Source organism: Ornithodoros turicata, chromosome 1, assembly GCF_037126465.1.
Source record: "Ornithodoros turicata isolate Travis chromosome 1, ASM3712646v1, whole genome shotgun sequence".
Classification (NCBI taxonomy): Eukaryota; Metazoa; Arthropoda; class Arachnida; order Ixodida; family Argasidae; genus Ornithodoros; species Ornithodoros turicata.
In genome coordinates, this window is record NC_088201.1 from 9,527,988 (window position 1) to 9,550,428 (window position 22,441).

The 22,441-nt window shown below is 43.8% G+C and overlaps 1 protein-coding gene across 1 annotated transcript; it reads right to left on the reverse strand.

Annotated features, from left to right (window-relative positions):
- Positions 1-3,224: 3,224 nt before the first annotated feature.
- LOC135377442 (drebrin-like protein) lies at positions 3,225-13,603 on the reverse strand. Its single transcript, XM_064609849.1, has 13 exons — positions 13,502-13,603; positions 12,943-12,998; positions 12,727-12,839; positions 11,875-11,949; positions 11,674-11,811; positions 9,828-9,905; positions 9,679-9,765; positions 8,847-8,969; positions 8,449-8,529; positions 8,246-8,386; positions 7,380-7,566; positions 6,654-6,824; positions 3,225-5,340 (listed from the first exon to the last, which is right to left on the reverse strand). Exons 1-13 carry the CDS (start codon positions 13,582-13,584, stop codon positions 5,201-5,203), a joined length of 1,473 nt encoding a protein of 490 aa, XP_064465919.1. The 5' UTR covers positions 13,585-13,603; the 3' UTR covers positions 3,225-5,200.
- Positions 13,604-22,441: the final 8,838 nt, after the last annotated feature.

Genomic DNA, 22,441 nt, shown 5'->3' on the forward strand with positions numbered 1-22,441 from the left:
TTAATTATAAAAGCTACAAAGTTGTCCCAATGAGAACATCTGTTCCTTTCGGTGACCTGATTGGGGGTGAAGGAAAGATGAGTCTCCGAAGATACGCAATGAACAAAATAAAGAAGAAAATGGTGTTCCTTCACGAATTTTTTGACGAACGATCAAACAAAAGGAATTTTGTTCTGAAAATGGCTACGATATCAGGTCACCGAAATGAACAGATGTTCTCATTGGGACAACTTCGTAGATTTTTTAATTTAAAAGTTCGTTAACGATTTTTAGGTAATTAGTCATTTGACGGTCGAGCAACATATGGCCAAGAACGGCTTGTAAAAAAGAAAGTTCGTCGATTGGTGCACCCGTTTGCGAATTATTTAGCCCGGGGATTTAACTGAGACACCCGGTATATACAGGGCGTCCAGTGGGAAAGTGTAATTGACTTTCTATAAAAAAAACAACGCGTGGTAAAAATTTGAGACCTGTTGTGTGACACTCCTGAAGGTACTTGCCACCCAAACGAGTGGTTTGCATGAGTGTACCTAATTAATTAGTCTAATTAGCTTAATTGAACTCAAGAATTTGCCTGGGAAAGGTGACGTTTTTTTTTTTTTTTTTTCTGTTAATTACAAAGTGTGTGGCCACAACATGCTATCCCAATCGTAATTTAGAGTTTCTTCAACTATTCCCCAATTATTTGACACCCGAAAACTTGCCCTCTCTGCAAGCCTGTTTTCGGATTTCGTCAATGACGGCACTATCGGCAAGGCCTGAAAACACTCCTACTGCTCATGGAAACAGCATGAGAAAAACAGAAAGAAAAAAAAAGGGAAGGCGGAGACCGGCCCAATCACGCATTTTGTCTTCGCAAGCTTATCTGTTCGCAGCCAACAGTTACTGATAATCACCGACACCGGATGTTCTGTGCTGTTCTTGCTGTGCGGGACACCCTGTATATGTTTGTAAGTACTCAAACGTCCCCATACCAGCACTGGATAGCTGTTTCGGCCTTGTTGGGCCATCGTCAGCAGTACGCAGGCAGGCGACACTTGAGAGGGTGGCGTCAGAAGGTCACGTGGAACATGATGTCCTCCAATCAGGGTGAGAGACTCAACACTGAAAGCCCAGTGCAAGGCCAATGAACTTATTTGGGGGGAAAGTAGCCAAAGCTCTTTGGCTGCACATAGTGTGTGTGTTTTGTAAGTGCTCAAACGTCGCCATACCAGCATGGAACAGCTGTTTCCATGCTGCTGATGGCCCAACAAGGCCGAAACAGCTGTCCAGTGCTGGTATGGTGATGCACTATGTGCAGCCAAAGAGGTTCGGCTACTTTTTACCCCCTGTACAGTTTATCACATCCCTACGCTGTGCCGATGAGAGGCGATATCCTCAAAACGGCCGTCCGCAGCTGGGATTGTGGCACGTTTGACTTGTGAACATACACCTCACGTGTAGGGTTCGGAATCCCGGGCCGTTTTTACACTCCCGGGATTTCTAAATGTGGATCACGGGATGGGATTGGGATTGTTTTGGAGCTGTTCCCAGGATTCCACATAGGACTGTATCCACCTCACATCCATACATACGTATACAGGGTGTTTCACGAAAATCCCCCGGCTCAATAATTCAAAAACGGCACCACCTATCTGGAACTTTTTTTTTTTTCGGTTAGCATTCTTGATGCGCCGACCAGAAACTGGCTGCTCAGTTTCTCATTTGCATGCTCTCGTTAATTAAACAAACATCCCGACTTTTTTTGTTTTACTTCGCCGGACTTTGGTACCTGTGCCGTAGCAATGGTCACTCCGAGATCGTGCCAACCCAATAAAAAAAATAGCTTCAACTTTTAGTGATTTTTTTTCGAGTAATTAACTGGTTTCGATTTACAAATTTCTTGCACGGAGCAGTGCAGGAATGCGCTCTTTCGCTCAGCTATCCTGCCCGCAAATTAGTGTTCATCCGCTTGCATTGGTGGCGGGGGAGCCGCAAGGTAAGGAACAGCCGCAAGCGAGGGTTTGATATGGCTTCTCGTTTTCTACAAAAAGTCGTAAACCGGATTGCGGTCGTGTCGTTGGATGGGCCAGACAGTGCGCCTTTATCGCCATGACGACAATCGCTTGCCAAATTCCCGGGATATCGGCATCCGAACCCTACTCATGTGCAGCCATGGAGCTTCTGCTCATTTCTCTATATATATCTGTACTTGCTGGCTTTGCACTGTGACCTCCAGAGGTGTTGCTAACACCCTGGAATACTGGTGTCTTGCCGGGACACACTGTTCGTGCCGACCCTAAAGCGCGACACGTCCCTACGCTGTGCCGATGAGAGCCATGAAGCATGAAATGACGGTCCACAGCTGGGATTGTGTTATGCTTGACTTGTAAACATATTTATGCATATCTAAGCTGAAGCTCTGTGGCTGCACGTGGGGTATATGTTTATATGGTGAGCGTGTCAAAATCACAGCTGTGGACAGCCATTTCGAGCTTCTTGGCTCTTATCGGCACAGCGTACGGATGTGACACGCTTTAGGGTCGGCACAAACAGTGGTATATGTATATATATATATATATATATTATATACACATGAAATGAAAGCAGAAAAACAATTAGTACATGGCAGGAGTTCACAAGTTCACAACAATTCTGTAAAAAAAAAATTGCCTTACAATATTTTTGATCTATGCAAATTATTTTATTTAAGAGGGTTCTCCAATTTCTGGTATGACAATTAAGGTATTACTGGTGCTGGTGTACGATATTTGAATATTTTTGTTATGTGCGTATTTGAATTTGAATAGATGTTTTGTAACACCAGTTGATTGCAATTCTGTGACATATATACCAGTACTTTAGACCACAACACTCTGGAAACATGACTTAAGAAGAAATTCGTTCAGAATTAATTCTTAATTCGGAAGAAATAGACCTGAATTTTGAATTTCCAGCCTTTGCTTAACTTTATTACTGTCAACAGAGCCTCACATTCCAAGTAGAGCCAATCAGATAGCAGATGTAGAGTGGGTGGGTGGGTGGGTGTAGTGGGATGTACTCATGGAGGGAGAACTGGCCGTGCTTATATACGTTTCGTGACAAAATTTCAAACAAGCAACAGCTTCAAGAGGATGTGGTATGCAGCGTTCATGCATTTTAAATGAAACATGGAAACCGGCAGTTTAATTGTATTGTTCCGCTGAGGACTGTTGTACACAAATTTGACCGCATTAGCATGTGGCTCTCGGGTATACAATGCTTTATTTGAAACTAACAAGGAAACAGACCTGTTGTTAATGTTGCAGATACAGGTGCTGCAAACTGCAGGGAACATGCACAGTAACCGAACACGTGCATTTGTGCAATCACTATACCACGTAACAAGATAAGCAAATGAGAACAGCCGAGTAAATGCATGCTCATAAAAAGTTTGCAGTCAAACTACATACTTAACAACCCTGGGAGATCTGCAGGGGACAATGATAATAATAGTCGACATGATTGTTCTCTTTCTATCTTAATTCCTCATCCCCAGTTGCTGTTAAATAGGGAATGTACAAAATGCACCTTGTCACACAGCAATATAATGCGAGTCGTGACGGCCACCCTGAAAAGAGAAGCAACGAAGAAAGTGGGAAGAGGACAAGCTTGATGAGTGAGCACTAGATTGTCTCACAGACCATCTTCCCAGCATTGTTTGGTCACCTCCTGGGTTACAAACTACATTTTGGCACAGAGTACAGCCAAACCCCCATAACTGGACTTCCCGGGAATGCAGAAAAGGTCGTGACCTGGGAAATCGTGTGGTACACTAGCGAAGGGGCACAAAAAAAAAAAAAAAATCTTATCACGTATCTGAAAGTGGAACCAGCAGCCTGCATATTGCCTATCAGATGGTGAAAACAGAATAATATTTGACTGCTGCTACATTTTGGAAGTTCAACCTTCCCATTTTACGATGCACTTAAGTAAACAACAGAATATAACAGCACAGTTGTGCAGATCTGCTGAGACAACATGGAGGAATAATAAAAGGATATCGACAATACAGTGCTTGGACAGGGCCTGGCATTATTTTTGCCTGCACGATATTAATGTGAAGCAATGTGGACACATAAAGGGTGGTGGCTGGTTTACAAAATTGATATGAGTAGTGACTATGTCTAGGCAAGTTTGTATCTTGCAAAAGCTATGAACGCTAGATCAAAATGACCGATACAAAACACAGCATGTACAGTAGACTCCTGTTAAGCCGAATAGACCCCTGTCATGACGACCGAAATAAATGTTACAATGTCAATATCTCTTCATTATATCAGGCTGATCCTCTCCGTTTACCAGGTAGCAATATTTAGATATTTTGAACCCTTCTGTTAAGATGTACAATGTATTCATCATAGGAGGAGTCTACCATGTATATATATATATTTTTTTTTTTGTGTGTGTGAGGAAATGTGTTGCATCACTGAGAAACAGGTGAATGGGGCCCCCGAGCTTGTGAATTCAGGCACTTCCCAACACCAAGTCATGGCAGTAGATACCATTCGTAGTAGACTGTGATATTAGTCTACATGCCATTGTGTCTACCAATCACATCTTGTATGGTTTCTGTAGTCTATCTTCGAGGTATCGCAAGTAAAAGTTTTTTTTTTCTTTGCGCAGGAAACATGCAGAGTAGTTGAGCCCTTAAATATTGTTAATTTAAGTGCTTAAATTACTTACACACGAGTAAAAACGTGACTAGCCGTCCCACAGGAGCACGTACACCACATGAATTACAGCAAAACATCAGGACTATGGCGGTCTGCACTCTACAGAACAGTGAAATGCTTGCTTTTGGTTTACCCTGGCACAGAAATGCATACAAATGTAAAGTACACATTAGCAGCAACAGTACACAAAAACAAGAAAGCTTAATATGTTATTTAACAGTTCTACATCACGCTTTGTAAACATCAACAACCAATTTCATTTTGAAAAAGTTACAGCACTCGCATTAAAGTAAACAGCACTGTTTCTAGCAAATTCCATCACTGCAATTATGAGCAGGCTGTGATGGTAACTGCGCAGGTGAAATCTGCAGTGACATATGCCTCCATCGTACGATTCAGCTTTCAACTCACATAGTTCCAACTTTTAGTAAGCCACAGTCAGCTTCCATGAGCTTTCTGCAGCCTGTAACAAGGGCCAGTGACTTCAAACTAAGCATCACAGAAGGTTAGTTGACAAGTTCGACGTAGTTGGCCGGAAATAACCCATACGTTCCGTCGGGCCCGAGACCTTGCCACCAGCCTTCGTCGATCTGTTCAATGTGTGTGATGATGTCATCTGGGTCGAATGAGATCTCGGTGTCGTCAGCTAAAAGGATGAAAATATTGAAGGTTGTAAAGAAATTCTGTCTCTCCGTCAAGCTTTTTCAAAAAAGTTGACACGACAGAAAACTTGTGCACTGTGCAACCCGTTAATTGGAACTCGAAGGGGACTGGAGATGTGTTCGAATATAAAACAGTTCGAACTAAAGGAGTCTAGCTGCATCGGAGACTCGTCATGGCTCGCTAGGCCTTGCCGCATGTTCACGGTCACGCGATGCCAGAAACACAAGTGTCTCATTCATATTCCAAAATATTTATTCACAACCGGGCATCTAAACGTACCAGAGAAGAAGAAAATCTGCGATACGCACTTTAGGGTTGCCACCTTTCGGAGTGCAAAATACCGGCTGAGGGAGAGGAGGTGGAATAGACGGAAAGGAGGAAATGTTCGTGGGAAAGGGAACGTGGGTGAGGGATGGAGTGCATACAGAGAGAGAGAGAGAAAGAACGAGAGTACTCGCTCGAGACAACAATGACAATAATAATGAATAACCAAGAAAACGACTGTTGACTACGGAGTTGGGTCTGTGCTCCAGATTTATTCGAGCTGTAGTGGAATGTTCAAAGCAAAACCCCGTAAAAACTCCTATGAAAGGTGTTGAGCCACAAATACCGGCAAAAGGCTGCCGGTATCACCTTCCTACCGGCAACCAGCAGAGTGAGCAAATAACCGGCCCTGCCGGTATAATACCGGCCTGTTGGCAACCCTATACGCACTTGCATTCGGAAAGTTCGGTTCAAATTATCTGGAAGCTCGAATTAACAAGATTGCACTGTAATTTAATGCTACCATTCAAACACATGTGCTATATAATACTTAGAGCCTGAAGCTTTAGGGTTTTACCCGATTCTTCCCCGAATTTGCACCCCGAATTGAAGGTTTGCTCTTTAGGGTGAAACCCGATTTTTACCCGGCAAATTGCCCTCACTGGGATGTCTGTAGGAATGCACTAACTAACTTGTTTGGCAGAAAAATGCAGTTACATCACCATTTGTACCAAACCGCTACAATTAGTTTGAATAACTGAGCCCGATTTCTCCCCAAATTTAGCATACTGGAAGTTTTTTCACTCAAATTTGCACGAATTTAGTGCACACGTTTATTTACCCGATTTTTACCCCCCCGAATTTAGGAAAAAATATTTCCCCGAAAACTTCAGGCTCTAATAATACTTCACGGTACTTGTAGCATATCATGAGAGCTGCCCAGTTCAAGGAGCCCTTTTGCCATTCACCGTTTCAATACACGTACTGTACATATAAATTGCTCTAGTGAGCGATTGTAGCAAACGTCCGTACCAGCTTGATAGTCGTACAGTGCACGTGCACGCAGTCCTGGGTTTGATGAATCTGCTACGATTACTTGTGGTGATTCTTCAACGGCGGGCTGTTGCGGTGTCCGGATACCATGCTCCGCCATCATTTCCGTGAGGGGGTCTTTTACGTGAGGTGGCGCCTCAAGTGTGGGCTCTGTGTCAAAGAGTGGGGAAAGTTATTTGTTGATGCTGCTTTCTTGTAGCCAGTTTTGCACTGGAAGTATACTTGTTTCTGGGACTTTATGTCAAAATAAACTGTCTACTTTTCACAACTCATAAATGAGATGATGACATTCGTTGAGATTGAGGGACGACGACAAACAAGAAGCAACAGGACAAGTCTCAAAACATGGTGCTAAGGCTGAAGAAACACTAAATGTCTGCACAATAAACATCAGCAAACGACAACCTCTTGGTTGATGTTCCTGATTCTGTTTCTGGTAATCAAGAAGACTAGTTTCTGTTTAGATTTCTGTTTCTGAGTTCTAAGTTTTTTAAATGAATTCCATTTTCAGTATCAATGCCACTCAGTGTTTCATTTTCTGTTTTCAACTCCTGGTACTGGCCTTCTAGTTTGGTATCGAAAAGAAGAACCGGACTACCTTATCGCAGTCTGTAATTTAGTTGTTTGTCGTCCCGTTTTACTAAACCTGCAAGATTTTGCGCAGCTTCTTTGTACTGGTGCAGGACTGCCTGTAACCTGACTTACCTTCCCAGTTTTGTTCTTCCTCTAAATTCTCCATGTCTGATTCCTGACGTGGAGGAAGGCCATCCTTGAGCAAGTTCCTTGTGTAGGTGAACTCGGTAGGTGGTGACGTCACTGCAGCTGCCTGGTTGTTCTGCAGCGCGTTCCTGGAGTTGGTCACGGGCGCAGACGCTGCTGCCAAGTTCTGTGGCTGTACATACATAACAATCAAGTTTGTGCGTTTCTGAACGGCAAACATTTTAGCCTTGTCCAAACAAATACTTACGGATAGCAATTAACATGTGCCCTAAGATGTATTGCAATCAATCAACAATCAGATAAAACAGGCTAACACAGTTCAAAAATCAACATTAACTATGAAGTGCCAACGGGTTAATTTTTTTTTGCAATTACTTGCAAAAGTTTGGCAAGTTGGATTTGGTTCATGATAAAATTTGCTAGAAGGACAAAACAGAGACAAATAAGAAAGCGACAACCAAACTTTGCAATGTCCAATTTTGTTCTTTGTTTTAGCACACTTTAGGACTAGAGCTGCAGCAATATCTAACCAAACGTAACTAGTAAATTACCTATTACAGCTACCACATCTGAAATGTACATATACATTGTAACTTGTTTCATTACCACAAATTACCATGTCGCACTGCGATTACTTTGACAGTTCCCTGAGGTGCCTTCTACACTGCATTTTGGATAAAGCAAAGCTAGACACCCTGACATGCCCTGCTGGCTTGTACATGCTTCCGTAACGCTGCCGTAATTCAGAGCTACTGTCCGTAACATCAACTTGTTACAGAAAACAGTAATAATTTGTTGTCGCTGACTAGCTGCTACCCGACGCGAGGGTAGGAGAGGCAAAGAAAGCTAACCTCGTACGATGCAGTAGGTTGCTGCGCCCTCTGTTGGTTGGTTAGTTTGGCAGGCTGAGTGGCATAAGTGCCTGTGTAAGTGCTCGGCTCAAACATTGCCTTGGCATTCACAGTGCGTTGTGCAATGAGTGCTTGAGCTTCCTGGAACAAAACAAATCGCAGTTAAACTCCGCATCTAGCCCTGTCGTCTATAGCGGGTATACTTCGTTCCGCTGACTACGCAAATGGTCCGAACGTCTCCTGCGCTCTTCTTCCTCTTTCATGTCTTCCTGCAGCTGTTGTTCCTGCAAGTGGGGGGAACATCAAATCCCGGGGGAAAGAAAGGAAGCAATCTAACGTTCACTTCATCGATGTAGCCACACGAGCTGAACGCAACCGAAGCTTTCTGCAACGTGATACACTATATCCCGCAGCCCACATTGGACTAGGAATGTTACTTGTCACGTCATGTCACTATCACATGGTTAGAGCCTCAACTTCTTGCAGGAGAAAATCCTACTTTGCATCAGTGCAGATTGAGAAACACGTGGGATTTCACAGAAACGCTGCTAGTGACGGTAATCGTTCCTGGACATTGGTCCTAATTGCATCTTGACCGTACCCAAAGTTTCTTGTCCACTTTACTGTGGGTCGAGTTTTGCGCATTGTTCTCTGCCTCGCGGAGTTTATCAATCGACCGAGACCTCTCCTGAAACCGCTGTTCTCGTGCCCTGGCATCCTTCATCTGAAGAGAGAAAAGGAAAAATTACGCATCTGCAATGACCAACAGAAAATTTTGACACTGCGGTCACCAATACGCTCTGCAAGTAACCGAGCGTTCTGCGCATATCTCCTCTCCCGGTTACTCCACTCGGGAAGCCCCACTGGCTACGGCGGCGCCCTCCCTCTTCCCTCTCACTGCCTCCTCTCATGCGCAGAGACGCACTTGCACACCGTACATCTTTTAGTTATCGCTTTAGGAAATCCACAAGCATATCAAGCAAGTTTTTGGAGCTTTCAGTACGTAATATACGTAATATACTGTGACCAGACAACTGGAAGATCGTGACAGAATAATTGCCTCATATATCAATCTGCATCTGAGTGTTTATCAAGCAGTCCACCTTCATAGGGAAACGAAGAACAACTTCAGCTGGTAGCAATCGGTTATGAAGCAAGAACCTCTTGAATTGTGGCAGCAAGTCAACAGTAACTGGCATGTGGTAAGCAAAGAAATTACGAATGCCAACTCGAGCAAACAGCTTTTGCTTCAATCAACTTTTACCGGATCGCTCATACCTTTTTGGTCCGAAATAACTTCCGACTGTATGTTCCCCCCCCCCCCTTCGTGTATTTGTATTGCTTTCCCCACATGCAACATCTTGAGAGCTACCCAGGTTAATCCTAATCATCATGATTATTCTGCGTGCGAAGATGGTCAACTGGATTCACACCTCTCTCTCCTTGACTTCTTCCGCAATTCGGTTTCGTGCTTCTTCAGCTTTCTTCCGCTCTTCGTCAATCCTTTTCTTCTCTTCTTCCTGTAACTCGAAGCAGCGTTCACAAACCATCTGTCGGAAATCAGACTAAAAATTAAACCAACCTGTTCCTTCATCCAGAAGCGTTCCCTCTCAGTAGAGGAAATTTCCCTCGCAGGTTGAATCCTTTTGTAAACGCTTCCCTGAGGTAATTGACAAGAATGTGGCACGTATGATAGAGCACGATGCAGCGTACATGAAGTACATACGGGGGGGGGGGGGGGGGACCCAAAAATAACGAGAATTGTTTTTTTTTTTTTTTTTCAAAATTCGAACATTTCTCAGAACATTTGCAAAATTTAATCACTCTCAAAGTACTTTCCGTGAGGCGAACTACACTTGTCCCACCACTTTTTCCATTGTTAAAAACAGTTCTGGAACTCTTGGAAATTGATAGACTTCTCCTTGATGCCTCCTTTGTTTTCTTCTTTACCTCCTCCACATCTTGAAAACACTTTCCTTTGAGGTCCCCTTTCAGTCTTGGAAATAAATTTACAAAAATTGCAAGGGGGAAAGGTGCGGAGAGTAGGGAACCGCAGTCATCCCATTTTTCATAAGATGCACAAGCCACTCGCCCGGGATCCCCAAACCGGGGCGTTTTCTCCAAAGCGCATCGCGCGACCGCTTGAGCACTTCCAGGTAAAAATACTGGTTAACCGTCTGACCTTGCGGTACAAATTCAAAATAGACAAGTCCTTCCATGTCAAAGAAGGAGATCAACATAGTTTTCACATTTGATTTCACTTGTCTTGCCTTCTTCAGTCTCGGCGACGAGGCACTTTTCCACCGACTTGATTGCTGCTGCCGTAACACCACAATTTGTTTCCTGTGATGCTTTTGGACAAAAAGTCTTGATCAGTTTCCAATTGATCCTTTAGTTCGTGGCAGACGTCCAAGCGGTTGGCTCTCTGATCCTCAAACAGAAAACGATGAACAAATTTTGCGCTGCCTCGTTTCATGTGAAGTTCTGTCACAATCCGTTAACATGAACTCCAAGAAATTCCAGTCAATGCTTCCAATTCGTGAACTCGACAACGATCAAACATTAACGCATCACAAATTTTTTAAATGCTGTCGTCGGTTCTGCTTGTTGAAGGACGCTGGTCCCGGTTGGTCTTCAAGCGATATGTCACCACATTTGAACTGAGAAAACCATTCGTAAACCCTTGCCTGGCTCAAAGCTTTTTCTCTGAAAGCATTGTGACAGTTTTTGGTGCTGTTTTCCCCAAAAGGAAACAGAACTTGATCCACGTACATTGTTCTTTCACGTCCGCCATCACAAAACCGACAAACACAGCGACAGAGGCTCGAGGAAAATAACACCCTGATCTAACAAATGCTTGGCCGACGACGACGCTTGGCCAAGTGATGCAGAGGGCAGTGTAGTACATGCATCTAGCAGCAAACATAGGTACTAATTCCCAACTCGCCTCGATAAAAATATTTCCGTTATCTTTGGGTCTCCCCTCGTATCTCTATGACCTCTTTCTCAGCATGATACGTAACATTGAAACCTAGTTGTTCCTACAGTACGACCTCCTCGTAATATTTGTCACCCAAAATATGTAACTCCCCCCCCCCCCCCAATTTAAGCTACAACATTTACTTCCCGATTTCTACATGCCCCCCCCCCCCCCCTGCAAGAACGTACAAAAGTATATGAGTGAAAACCCTTATACCCCTGTCACATGGGCAGTCTTCAATGATCATAACGTGTCAACCTGTCGGGGAACATTGAATCCAATACTCTTTGGGAAGTTGACACGTCACACGCTTGGTGTCACTACACGCATTTTCAATGGTCATTGGTTTCAATGATCATTGAAGACTGCCCGTGTGACAGGGGTATTAGGTTCCACATACAAAAATATTGTGCATTCTGTCTCTTGCGCAGCATTTTTGAGCACTCACCACCGGCTTTGAGTTTTCGGTAGGGTCCGAACGCTCTTTGAAATTGAATTTGGACGCAGTGCACTTGGATACTTTTTCCAGAATTAAACCCGGTTCCACATCCTCTTCTGTTCTTGCAGTGATTGTAATGTTTGAACCCTACGCACAAGTGTGACAGTCAGATCACTTAACTTCACAAGTGCGAAGGACAGGATTAGGTACCTTGAAGAACTTTGCAATGTCCATGAAGTGATTGGCGCAACAGCCTTTCTTGACTAGTGGGGCTCCTTCTCCTTGCTGCCATTAAAAGAATGCACATAAAACAGAAAACTTGGCAGAATACAAAGATAATGTTACCAAAGATATCACTGTAGTGCACATCAAAAGGACTTTCGTCTTGACTTGCTTTAAAATGCACTGAGTATGCACAATGTATAATGTGCGATTTATTTTATAACAGTCTGTGAGACATTGGAAGGCAGTGCCACATACTTTACGGTAATAGAAACAAAAAGACTCACAGACACAGGGACAACACTACAGGTCCTCAAAAAACATAGCAAAGAGTTTATTTCACACCCAGACCTTTTAAACCAAGAAATTCTTACAGATAGGGAGAAAGCAAGCCCCTTGGTTTAAAGGGTCCGAGGGTGAAATCAGCTATTTGCTGTGTTCAAGAATCTGCTGCGTAGCTCCTGTGTGTTTCTGTGTCTCTAGGGTTTTTCGTTTATATTATGGTTCACCAGCTAGCCTGCATTTTGTGTCTCCTTCATATACTTTACAGTGTCTGAAGCTGTGTCATGTTCCAATATACCCTTGAGAGAGAAGGCGGCTTAAGACAATTAACAGTAGGCCAGCTTGAGACTAGGGCAATACAACAAGAAACACCATGGTTTATTGTATGGTCCTGTTCTTTAGCGCTGTTGTTTCAGTGGTTTTGTCACCAAGAGGTCCAACAGAATGTATAAAAGGTAATCAAAATGTCACTTTCAATGGTAGTAAACACTGATCACCTTCCCAACCGAAGGAGAGCACAAACACTGTGCAAAAAAGATGGAAGAAAATATAATTCACCCAGTTGATCAAGATGAATTTTGGAAGACTAGTATTTGGGTCCTCCACCTTACAGAAGGCATACATGATCTTCCCACAGTTTAATTCTTCTGTCAATTCTTCGAGTCCACCATCTTTAAAATTGTATGAAGGCATTATTAATCTGCGGTCTGCATGTTCCACTCCAAGAATAAGACTGACTGAAGCACAAGTTGATAGCGCTGCATTGCTACTCACCACCTTTAGATACGACGCGGAGATCGTACGATTGTTTATCATAACCAAAGAGTGCCCTAAAAGACGAATAAAAAAGAGTTACCGAATGCTGGGGAAAATAAACAATTTTGCATGACGGTAAAACATCGAGACACGACACACTGGAGACTTTGCTTGTGTGTGTCTGTTCTCGTTGTCCCTAGTCTCGAGGTATTACCATAATGTATTCTAGTCACCAGCTCGCTTGTTATTTAACAATTCTTTCAGTAAACAATTTTGCGCACCCCACAAAGTGCGCATAAAATCATAAATATCATTTCTTACACTGATCGCATAATCTCGTATTTCCTGCTGTAAAAAACTGGTTGTGCGACATAAAATCAAGCAATGGAAAAGCATCCTCCAAAGTAGTGTACGCTAGCAGAAAACAAAAAAAAAACAGTCCTTAAATGGCCCTGGCACTGATCAGTCTGGTGACTGACTACGTGTTAGTCATCATTTTTCTGATAAAAGGAAATTGTGCGGTCTGCGCTTTTTACTACAGCATGTGGCTAGTATTGTTTACAGAAACGTTGATTACCAATTTGTACTATTCTTATCGTCCACCACTTCTTTCCATGCGCCAAGAAGTTCATCTTTGTACTTCACTAAGTTGACGGCCATGTTTGCAAACAAACTACCGGCAAAACGCAATCCCGGTGCAAAATTGGTAGGTAGAGTAAACAATTTTAATTAATAGCCTTTGTTGCCCTTAAAAATAGGAGATTTATTAATCGGGATGTTATTTAATAGTTAAGAATTGTAGTTCGTACAATTTTGTCGCTATATTTTAACCATTGAAAGACAGGAGATGGTGGTGGTGCTGTGACGTCAATGGTGATTCTGCATCGTATTAGTGTTTGACAACCAAGTTTTTGAGTGCGAATCTAAATATTGCGGGTGAGTTAACCCTGTAGTTTTTCTCATTTTCTCTAATACGGTAATCGAGGTGTATTTGACAAAGGTGGCTGCAGACATTCTGTGTCGTGCTACCGAGTCATCTCTTCAATGCTAGTGCTGTATTTTCTCCTGTTGGATGAATGGCATTGGATAACTTTCTCCTCCTGTCTGTCAGCTGATTTGAAGATGCAGACTGGAAAATGTTGTCAGAACGTACTTTTCACGGGAGGTGCTACTTGTTACGTTGAACCACACGTTAAACGCTTATACGGTGTGTATGCAGCACCACCTGATGTAATGATGTTAATAATTACGCATTTCGATTTTTCGTGTTCTTTTCTCTCTTTTGATACCGCGCAGTGCATGGATGCTAATCATTCGCGGTGTTTACTTTCGTCAGGCAGCTGCGTTGTTATGAGATTTTCCAGCTGTCCAGTCGTGATAAACGAGAATGTTATGAATTTGTGCGCAGTCGCATTGTGTACGATAACCTCAAGAGCCCCCCGTCACCTGCATCTCAGATCGTTGGTCTTGGAAGGATCCGAAGTGTCGTTCTTACGTACCTTACAAAAGTAATGTTGATGTTTCGTCTGCCCTCCTTGTGAGCTCCAGTGTAGCTCCTGTGATATAGCTTCCTGACGAGGGTGAGAAAGTTGGTATCGATCAGCTGTTTGTTGTAAACAGTGGAGATGAGAGGCCGTCGTGCTCTTGTGATTCCTTTAATTATACGTGAGAGTGGGGGTGTTTGTTTTATCGTATAGATAACTTAACACATAGGCGCCGAGTGCGGGGGGGGGGGGGGGTCTTGCGGAACCTGAGCTCCCCCGGAACTTTCCCAGGGGCCCAGGCAAGGACCCATCCGGGAAGTCTACCCAGCTGACACTCAGGTTTCGAGGAACATCCTAAGAATCGCGTGTTTCGAGCGAGTGATCATGAAAACCCTGTAAAAATTTGCCTCACAACGTCACAACACGAAATTCCAGACACCCTGCCCGACCTCTGTGTATGAAGGGGGAGGGGGTGGGGGTACCAAGAGCGTTTCGAAAAAACATACGGTTGAAATTCGAAACGGCGCGGATGAGAACACGGATCCGATTGCGATCCATGACACCCGTTGGCATGTTTTCAACGAAGTTTGCGCTACTTTATGCGATATTGACGGAATGACGCCACGTGACCCATTCTACTTCTGCAAAAAGTCTGAAATGGATATATGAAATTAGCAACCCGAATCTCCTCGCATTTTTGTGTTGGGGCTTTCCCCCCACATTTTTTCGGAAAAAAACAAAAATGATAGCGGGAGAGTTCTGTTGACATGAAAACTGATTCTGTTCTTCTCAAAACTGAACCTTAGTGGTATTCACGCACTTCTGTGTACCCTTTCCAGAGGAGAGATCTCTCTGAGTTTCAGCGAGTTGCAATCCTCATATCTGTTTGGTGGTTTCGCTTGTGCTATACATCTTGTCGGGGAAGTACGACTTTACTATATATATATATATATATATATATATATATATACACATACGCATGGGATGTGACCGAAGAAGATTCCTGAAGTGACATGTGGTGACATGAAGCCTCACCCGCTTTGTGACGTCACGATGCCCAAAATTGCGGCAAAGTCGACGTGTGCAGTATTTCTATAAATAGTTTGCCACTTATTAAACAGTTTGTTTGTTGTAACGTTCCCTTTCGTGCTGTCCTGCTCGTTTCTAGCACCAGTCTCACGTGTTCTCGGATGAGTGACAGACACCTTTTTTTTTTTTTTTGTATGTGGGTTAAGAGAGGTCAGCCCAGCAAAGCTGGCCCTCACCCCTTCCAGTATATGTCCTCTGACTTGGGCGGTTCCTGACTGTTATCCAAAAATCACCCCCTTGTTTTCCTGTCTTTTCTTCCTTTTTTTTATCAAATTGTCCCATAACTTCGCGACACACCCATGTGGGCGCAACCACCTTGTGAAAAATTGACTATTTCGCGCTTTTTGCGTCTTCACGCGAAGCCGCAGTGATTGCCATCAGTGCCACATTTTTCCTGTTTGAGCTTCATTCCACGATTGACTACGTGATACCCATCGCAGCAGGGGACGTTGCACTCCATAGAGCGACGACGGCCTTTCTCATCTTTTTTTGCGTCGCCGATATTCCCTTGTTCTCTCTTTTGAAAGCCGCTTTCTCTCTCTCTCTCTCTTTTCCCAGGAGATGCATGCATGGGGAAGTCTGGGGAGCACGCGGTGATCCATCAGTAGACGTGTGCTCAAATTTTGAAATCGCTCCGCGACCCCAGGCAGACATCGCACGTGGTGTTTGTCAACGAGTGGGGAATTGCGTCGGTGCTGTTCGTTCTGTTGTTGCGTTGTGGGCGTCGTGCCAAGCACGGCCAACATCTGTTCAAAGGCTGCTGCTAGCCACTCAAGGAGACCTACGCTGAGTACCGTCCCCCCCCTCCCCCCCCGTTTAATGAGGAGGGTCATTGAGAAAGGTGTTTCCAGCCTTTGACAGTCTACCGAAAGTAGTGGTGCATTCGAGTGACTGCTGGATTCTCCCACTGATGCGCGCTCGTACTTGGAACCAAGACCGTCGCGTGCACGCGCTGCCCAGTGCAATTTCGGGAAAGTATATTTCTGTTTGATCGATTACTTTTTTTGTTTTGTGCTTTCGTCGTCGGTGCATTTATGCTGCGTGGCATTGGCCGAGGCAACCACCAATCAATCAGCCCCGTGCTGGCGTGGGTTGTACCCGTTTTGAAGTCTTTCCATTTGAGTCTCCGCCGCCCGATGGTTGTTTTTCCCGCAATGCACCGCTGCCTCGCCGTGAAGCGTTTCGCCTGACTTGCTCGACCGTGAACTTGATATGGAGTGTGGCGTCAGGTGCAGGGGTTGCGCAGTTTTCCCCTATTGAAATGCGGCGCACGCTTTTGTAAAGCGTAAGGAAATGCTCGCAAATGATATCCGCGTCGCGTTGACTGATTAAATGTTTTCCTCGATAGAGATACCCCTGCTTCATTGTGACTGATCTTGTCATTTGCAGGGGCTGCAGTGATGGGATATAGTGCGGCGACTCGGAACTTTTCGGCGTTGGGTGCTCATTAAGAAGAAGGTTGTGACAACCACCATGAGGTAGTGGTAAGTGCCCTTCGTTTACTTGCTCTGAACTTGCGTTGGAGTCGATGAAATGTTTCCCTTTTGAGTTACCGATAATCTCAGCTGTGTGCCACCCGTCACAGTGAAGCGCGGGGGAATGGAGTTGGCGCTTGAGAAGCTCGTTGTTCGGAAGCTAAATGGGGATCTCCAGAGAAAACTTGCGTCGAAAAGTAACGCGTCTTGCCAGGTTCTTTCCCATCTTGCTCTTTTTGATACGGAATTAGACGGCGTTAATGTATGTTGTCGACGTTGCGCGCCGACGTCAGTGGAAGTTCGTTGGCGCAGAGGAATTCGCGTTGTTTTTCTTTTATTTAGCGAAGGCCAACGAAATAGCGAAGAATCGTTCTCGTAACTGATACGAAGACACTTCCGCACCTCAGGAAGAGCCCCAGGTCGTGAAAACGACATTCGAGTTTTGTCTTCGGTTTAGAATTTGAAGATACGAATAAGGCCGAAAAAATAGGCGATGTCAAGTTGCCGGTGGTGAGTAAATCAAAGAGTGATATTAAACGGTAGGAACAACTTATTTATTTACATTATTTATTTACACATTTAGAATTTGATTGGAGTCCGAATTTGCAATTCGTCCGATGACTTTCTTTTTACGTTTGTTTACACTTTTTCTTTTGCCTTCTTCTTTTATAAACTTACTGCCAGGTGAATTCGATTATCTCTCCCTCCCGTGTAGGTTTTAGCTACCAAATTCTAAGCTGACAGACAAGTGCCAGTAGCGGAGATAACTCTCCGGATAATGGGAATGTCGCGGCGCAAAATAAACCCGAAAACGAAACACATTCCCTCGAAGTTTCGCGAAAGTAGGCACGCGAGTCTTGTCTTTTTATCTTATCTATTATTAATTAATTAAATTGTTAGCAGTTTTACGTCGCTAGACTGTGGTCGTGAGTGATGCCGAAGTGCGAATCTTATATATAAAACGGCGAAGAGCTTGTCCGCGCCGTGTCTGTGTTTCTTCGTGTCTGTCTTTTTCCCCCAATCTCAGGGTTTCAGTAATGGATTTGCGAATTTTGCCCATCTCAGGGTTCTTTAACGTACCTGAGCACACCGTGTCATGCCATCAACATGCCGGCGTCCTCGACTGGGTTCCAACCCGTAATCTCGGAATCACTAAGGCGGACACATTGTGAACTGGCAGGTCCGATATGGTATGTACAGAACTGCCCTGGAACGTTAGCCGTGGCTGGAACCTATTTTTATGAGGTCGACTCACTCCGCTAGAGAGAACACACCTATTTCCTGGCAGGACTGTATGCTTTCTTGTGCTGTAAGCTAGTGAGTCTTCACACGCACGAGCGTGCCGTTCACAACATAGACGTTTTACAAGCAGCGAGAGCGTTTGGGCGAAGGCATCCGGCTTCAAAGTGCATCCCACGCCTGCTGGCCTTCGCGGAATTTCTGGATGCGGTACAGGGTTGTGGAATGAGCCCAAAAGCGCGGGCCGTGTGGCTCACAATAATAACGGTGTGTTTTGAGAGCCTGTAGGAGAATATATACTTACTGATCGTGAGGGGGATATACCACTGTAGTCATAATTTTGTGCATCAGAGGGTTCTTCAACACACGCTGAACATTTCCTTGGAATGTTTTCTACAAGTTGGAAATCTGCGGAAACAAGGACCGCGAAAGCAGTGGCAGCGCCCCCTGGTTTTTCCTCAACCGAGAATAGAAGAAAAAACGGGTAGGAACACTTTATTACAATTAAGATGAACAAGGCTTTCGTGCAGAGTCTGCACTTCATCAGGTTAAAGAGTAGCCGTACAACCGGACGTATATATACCAGTAGAAAGGGAGGGAGAAAGGGAAATAGACAAGCAAAAACACAACCGAAGACACTTATCTAGCTGAGGGAGTTGAAAAAACAATCAGTAAAATAAGTAGCAGACCGGACAAGACCAAAAAATATAGCCCAGGGTCATGTGTCACAGACACATAACAGGGGAAAGTTCACAGCGCGGACAGCCGAAAAACGCAAGGCGACCCTTCCGATGCTCCCTGTAACAAGGAGTTTCGAGGAAGGCTCAAGGTCGCTCCGCGGTCCCCAGCCGGCCGCGCTGCCACCCCGCCGGCGAACACATCCACCCCCAACAACCACACTTCCTGGATAACGGAAGGACGACACACTTGAAGCATAATTAAAAGTTGAACAACTGTAACGGGCCAGCGTATATGTTTAACCCGTGTGGCTGAAGGGAGCAAAATTTAGAGATCAGGTAGGATTCGCGATTTTTTCGTTTTATGTCATTTGTATATCCGGATTCAAGGAGTACAATTGATAGATGAGTATTAAAGTCATGTCCCGATGCATTAAAGTGTACAGAGACAGGGGTGGGGCGATTATTAATTATGTCAGATTTGTGGCCATAAAATCTTTCTCGCATGGAATTTGATGTTTCACCAATATATTGGACGTTGCATTTTTTGCACATAATCAAATAGCATAAATTAAATGAATTGCAATGTAAAGAGTGTCGTATCTTGAATGTGAAGGAATTAGCGTTACTAGAGATAGATGTACATGGGTTTATGAAATGACATGTTTGACAACGTGTTTTATTGCAAGGAGAGCAACCGGGTTGCTGTCGCACTAAGCGGGAGGATGTGAGGATGTTGCGAATACTGCGAGATCTGCGGAAAGTTACAACTGGAGCAGTTGGGAAAATATCTAAGTTTTTCATCGCTGTGCAATATGTTCAGATGACGTTCAAAAATGGATCTAGCGTTGTTCAATGTTTTTTTGTAGACGGTGACGAAAGCGATATCATCGCGCTGTTTTATAGGCTGATGGGAGAGCAATGTATCTCTCTGCAAAAAACTACATTTTAATCGAGCGTTCTCTATCAGTTTCGGCGGATAATTGCGTTTCTGAAAGTCAGCTGACACCACGCCTGATTCCGACAGCCTGATTCCACGCAACATTGCAGACTTCATCAAACCAAAGAACTCCACACCTGGTTCCTTCTACCTCCTCATCAAAGTACATAAAGAGAACAACCCTGGCCGACCGATAATTTCAGGCATCAACACACCGACTGAAAACATATCCCTTCTTGTTGACCACTGCATAAAACACATTCCGTTGCTTCTTCCATCATACGTCAAGGACACCAATGATTTCCTAGTCAAAATTAACTCGTTAAACGACCAATTTATGGATTTTAGTAACATGACTCTCGTTACCATGGACGTTGCATCGCTATACACCAATATACCACATGACGAAGGTCTTGGCGCCGTGGAATCTTACCTCTCTTCCTTCCCTTCTGAGATACTCCAAACTTCCGCCATTATTGACCTTCTTCAACTCGTTCTCCAATATAATAACTTTACTTTTAATGACAACCATTTTGTCCAAGTGCAAGGTGCAGCTATGGGATCACGTGTATCCCCGAACTATGCAAATATTTTTATGGGGCAATTCGAACAGAAAGCACTGGACTCTTTTCCGACGAAACCTCTAGTTTTTCTTAGATACATCGATGACATTTTTGTTATTTGGTCTAGCGATGAAGATTCGCTGCGCTCGTTTTTTGAACATTTTAACTCGGTTCACGATACAATCAAATTCTCTTGTAACCATTCTAATACCTCGGTAAATTTCCTCGACGTTAATATATCTATACAATCTGGGAAACTTATTACCGACCTCTACAAGAAGCCAACTGATAAACGTCAATACCTACACTTCCAAAGCCATCACCCAAATTTCCAAAAAAGGAATATACCGTACGGCCAATTTACACGCCTTAAGCGCATATGCTCTAACGACAATGATTTTCTTGAACGCGCTAGGGAAATGTCAGCTGACTTTCAGAAACGCAATTATCCGCCGAAACTGATAGAGAACGCTCGATTAAAATGTAGTTTTTTGCAGAGAGATACATTGCTCTCCCATCAGCCTATAAAACAGCGCGATGATATCGCTTTCGTCACCGTCTACAAAAAAACATTGAACAACGCTAGATCCATTTTTGAACGTCATCTGAACATATTGCACAGCGATGAAAAACTTAAAGATATTTTCCCAACTGCTCCAGTTGTAACTTTCCGCAGATCTCGCAGTATTCGCAACATCCTCACATCCTCCCGCTTAGTGCGACAGCAACCCGGTTGCTCTCCTTGCAATAAAACACGTTGTCAAACATGTCATTTCATAAACCCATGTACATCTATCTCTAGTAACGCTAATTCCTTCACATTCAAGATACGACACTCTTTACATTGCAATTCATTTAATTTATGCTATTTGATTATGTGCAAAAAATGCAACGTCCAATATATTGGTGAAACATCAAATTCCATGCGAGAAAGATTTTATGGCCACAAATCTGACATAATTAATAATCGCCCCACCCCTGTCTCTGTACACTTTAATGCATCGGGACATGACTTTAATACTCATCTATCAATTGTACTCCTTGAATCCGGATATACAAATGACATAAAACGAAAAAATCGCGAATCCTACCTGATCTCTAAATTTTGCTCCCTTCAGCCACACGGGTTAAACATATACGCTGGCCCGTTACAGTTGTTCAACTTTTAATTATGCTTCAAGTGTGTCGTCCTTCCGTTATCCAGGAAGTGTGGTTGTTGGGGGTGGATGTGTTCGCCGGCGGGGTGGCAGCGCGGCCGGCTGGGGACCGCGGAGCGACCTTGAGCCTTCCTCGAAACTCCTTGTTACAGGGAGCATCGGAAGGGTCGCCTTGCGTTTTTCGGCTGTCCGCGCTGTGAACTTTCCCCTGTTATGTGTCTGTGACACATGACCCTGGGCTATATTTTTTGGTCTTGTCCGGTCTGCTACTTATTTTACTGATTGTTTTTTCAACTCCCTCAGCTAGATAAGTGTCTTCGGTTGTGTTTTTGCTTGTCTATTTCCCTTTCTCCCTCCCTTTCTACTGGTATATATACGTCCGGTTGTACGGCTACTCTTTAACCTGATGAAGTGCAGACTCTGCACGAAAGCCTTGTTCATCTTAATTGTAATAAAGTGTTCCTACCCGTTTTTTCTTCACTCAGTGTAATCACAGTTAATTGGACTTTGGCGTTGCTTTTTACTTTGTACTATATTGTTATCAACCGAGAATAGTTGGTATTGCGCTTTCTCATTGGCCCCCGTCTCTTCCGACACGAAAATCAGAGCCTCAGAGCGTTTCCATAATGTGTATGGGCATGAATTCTCACACTTATCGATATGTTTGTTTGTTTGTTTGTTTGTTGATGAGGAAAGGAGACTGCTTGTGTATACGGGGGTGGAAACCCATTGCATGCGCACGTTTGCATTACCTCGTGGCTATTTTTTTTTTTTTTTCATCTTTGATTTTATTACTGCATAACGGCTATCAACCGTCAACTCAAATACATATCAGTGTGTTTCATATTATGTGCCATGTAACTTAAGAAAAAAGAAAAAATAAACTAAATGGA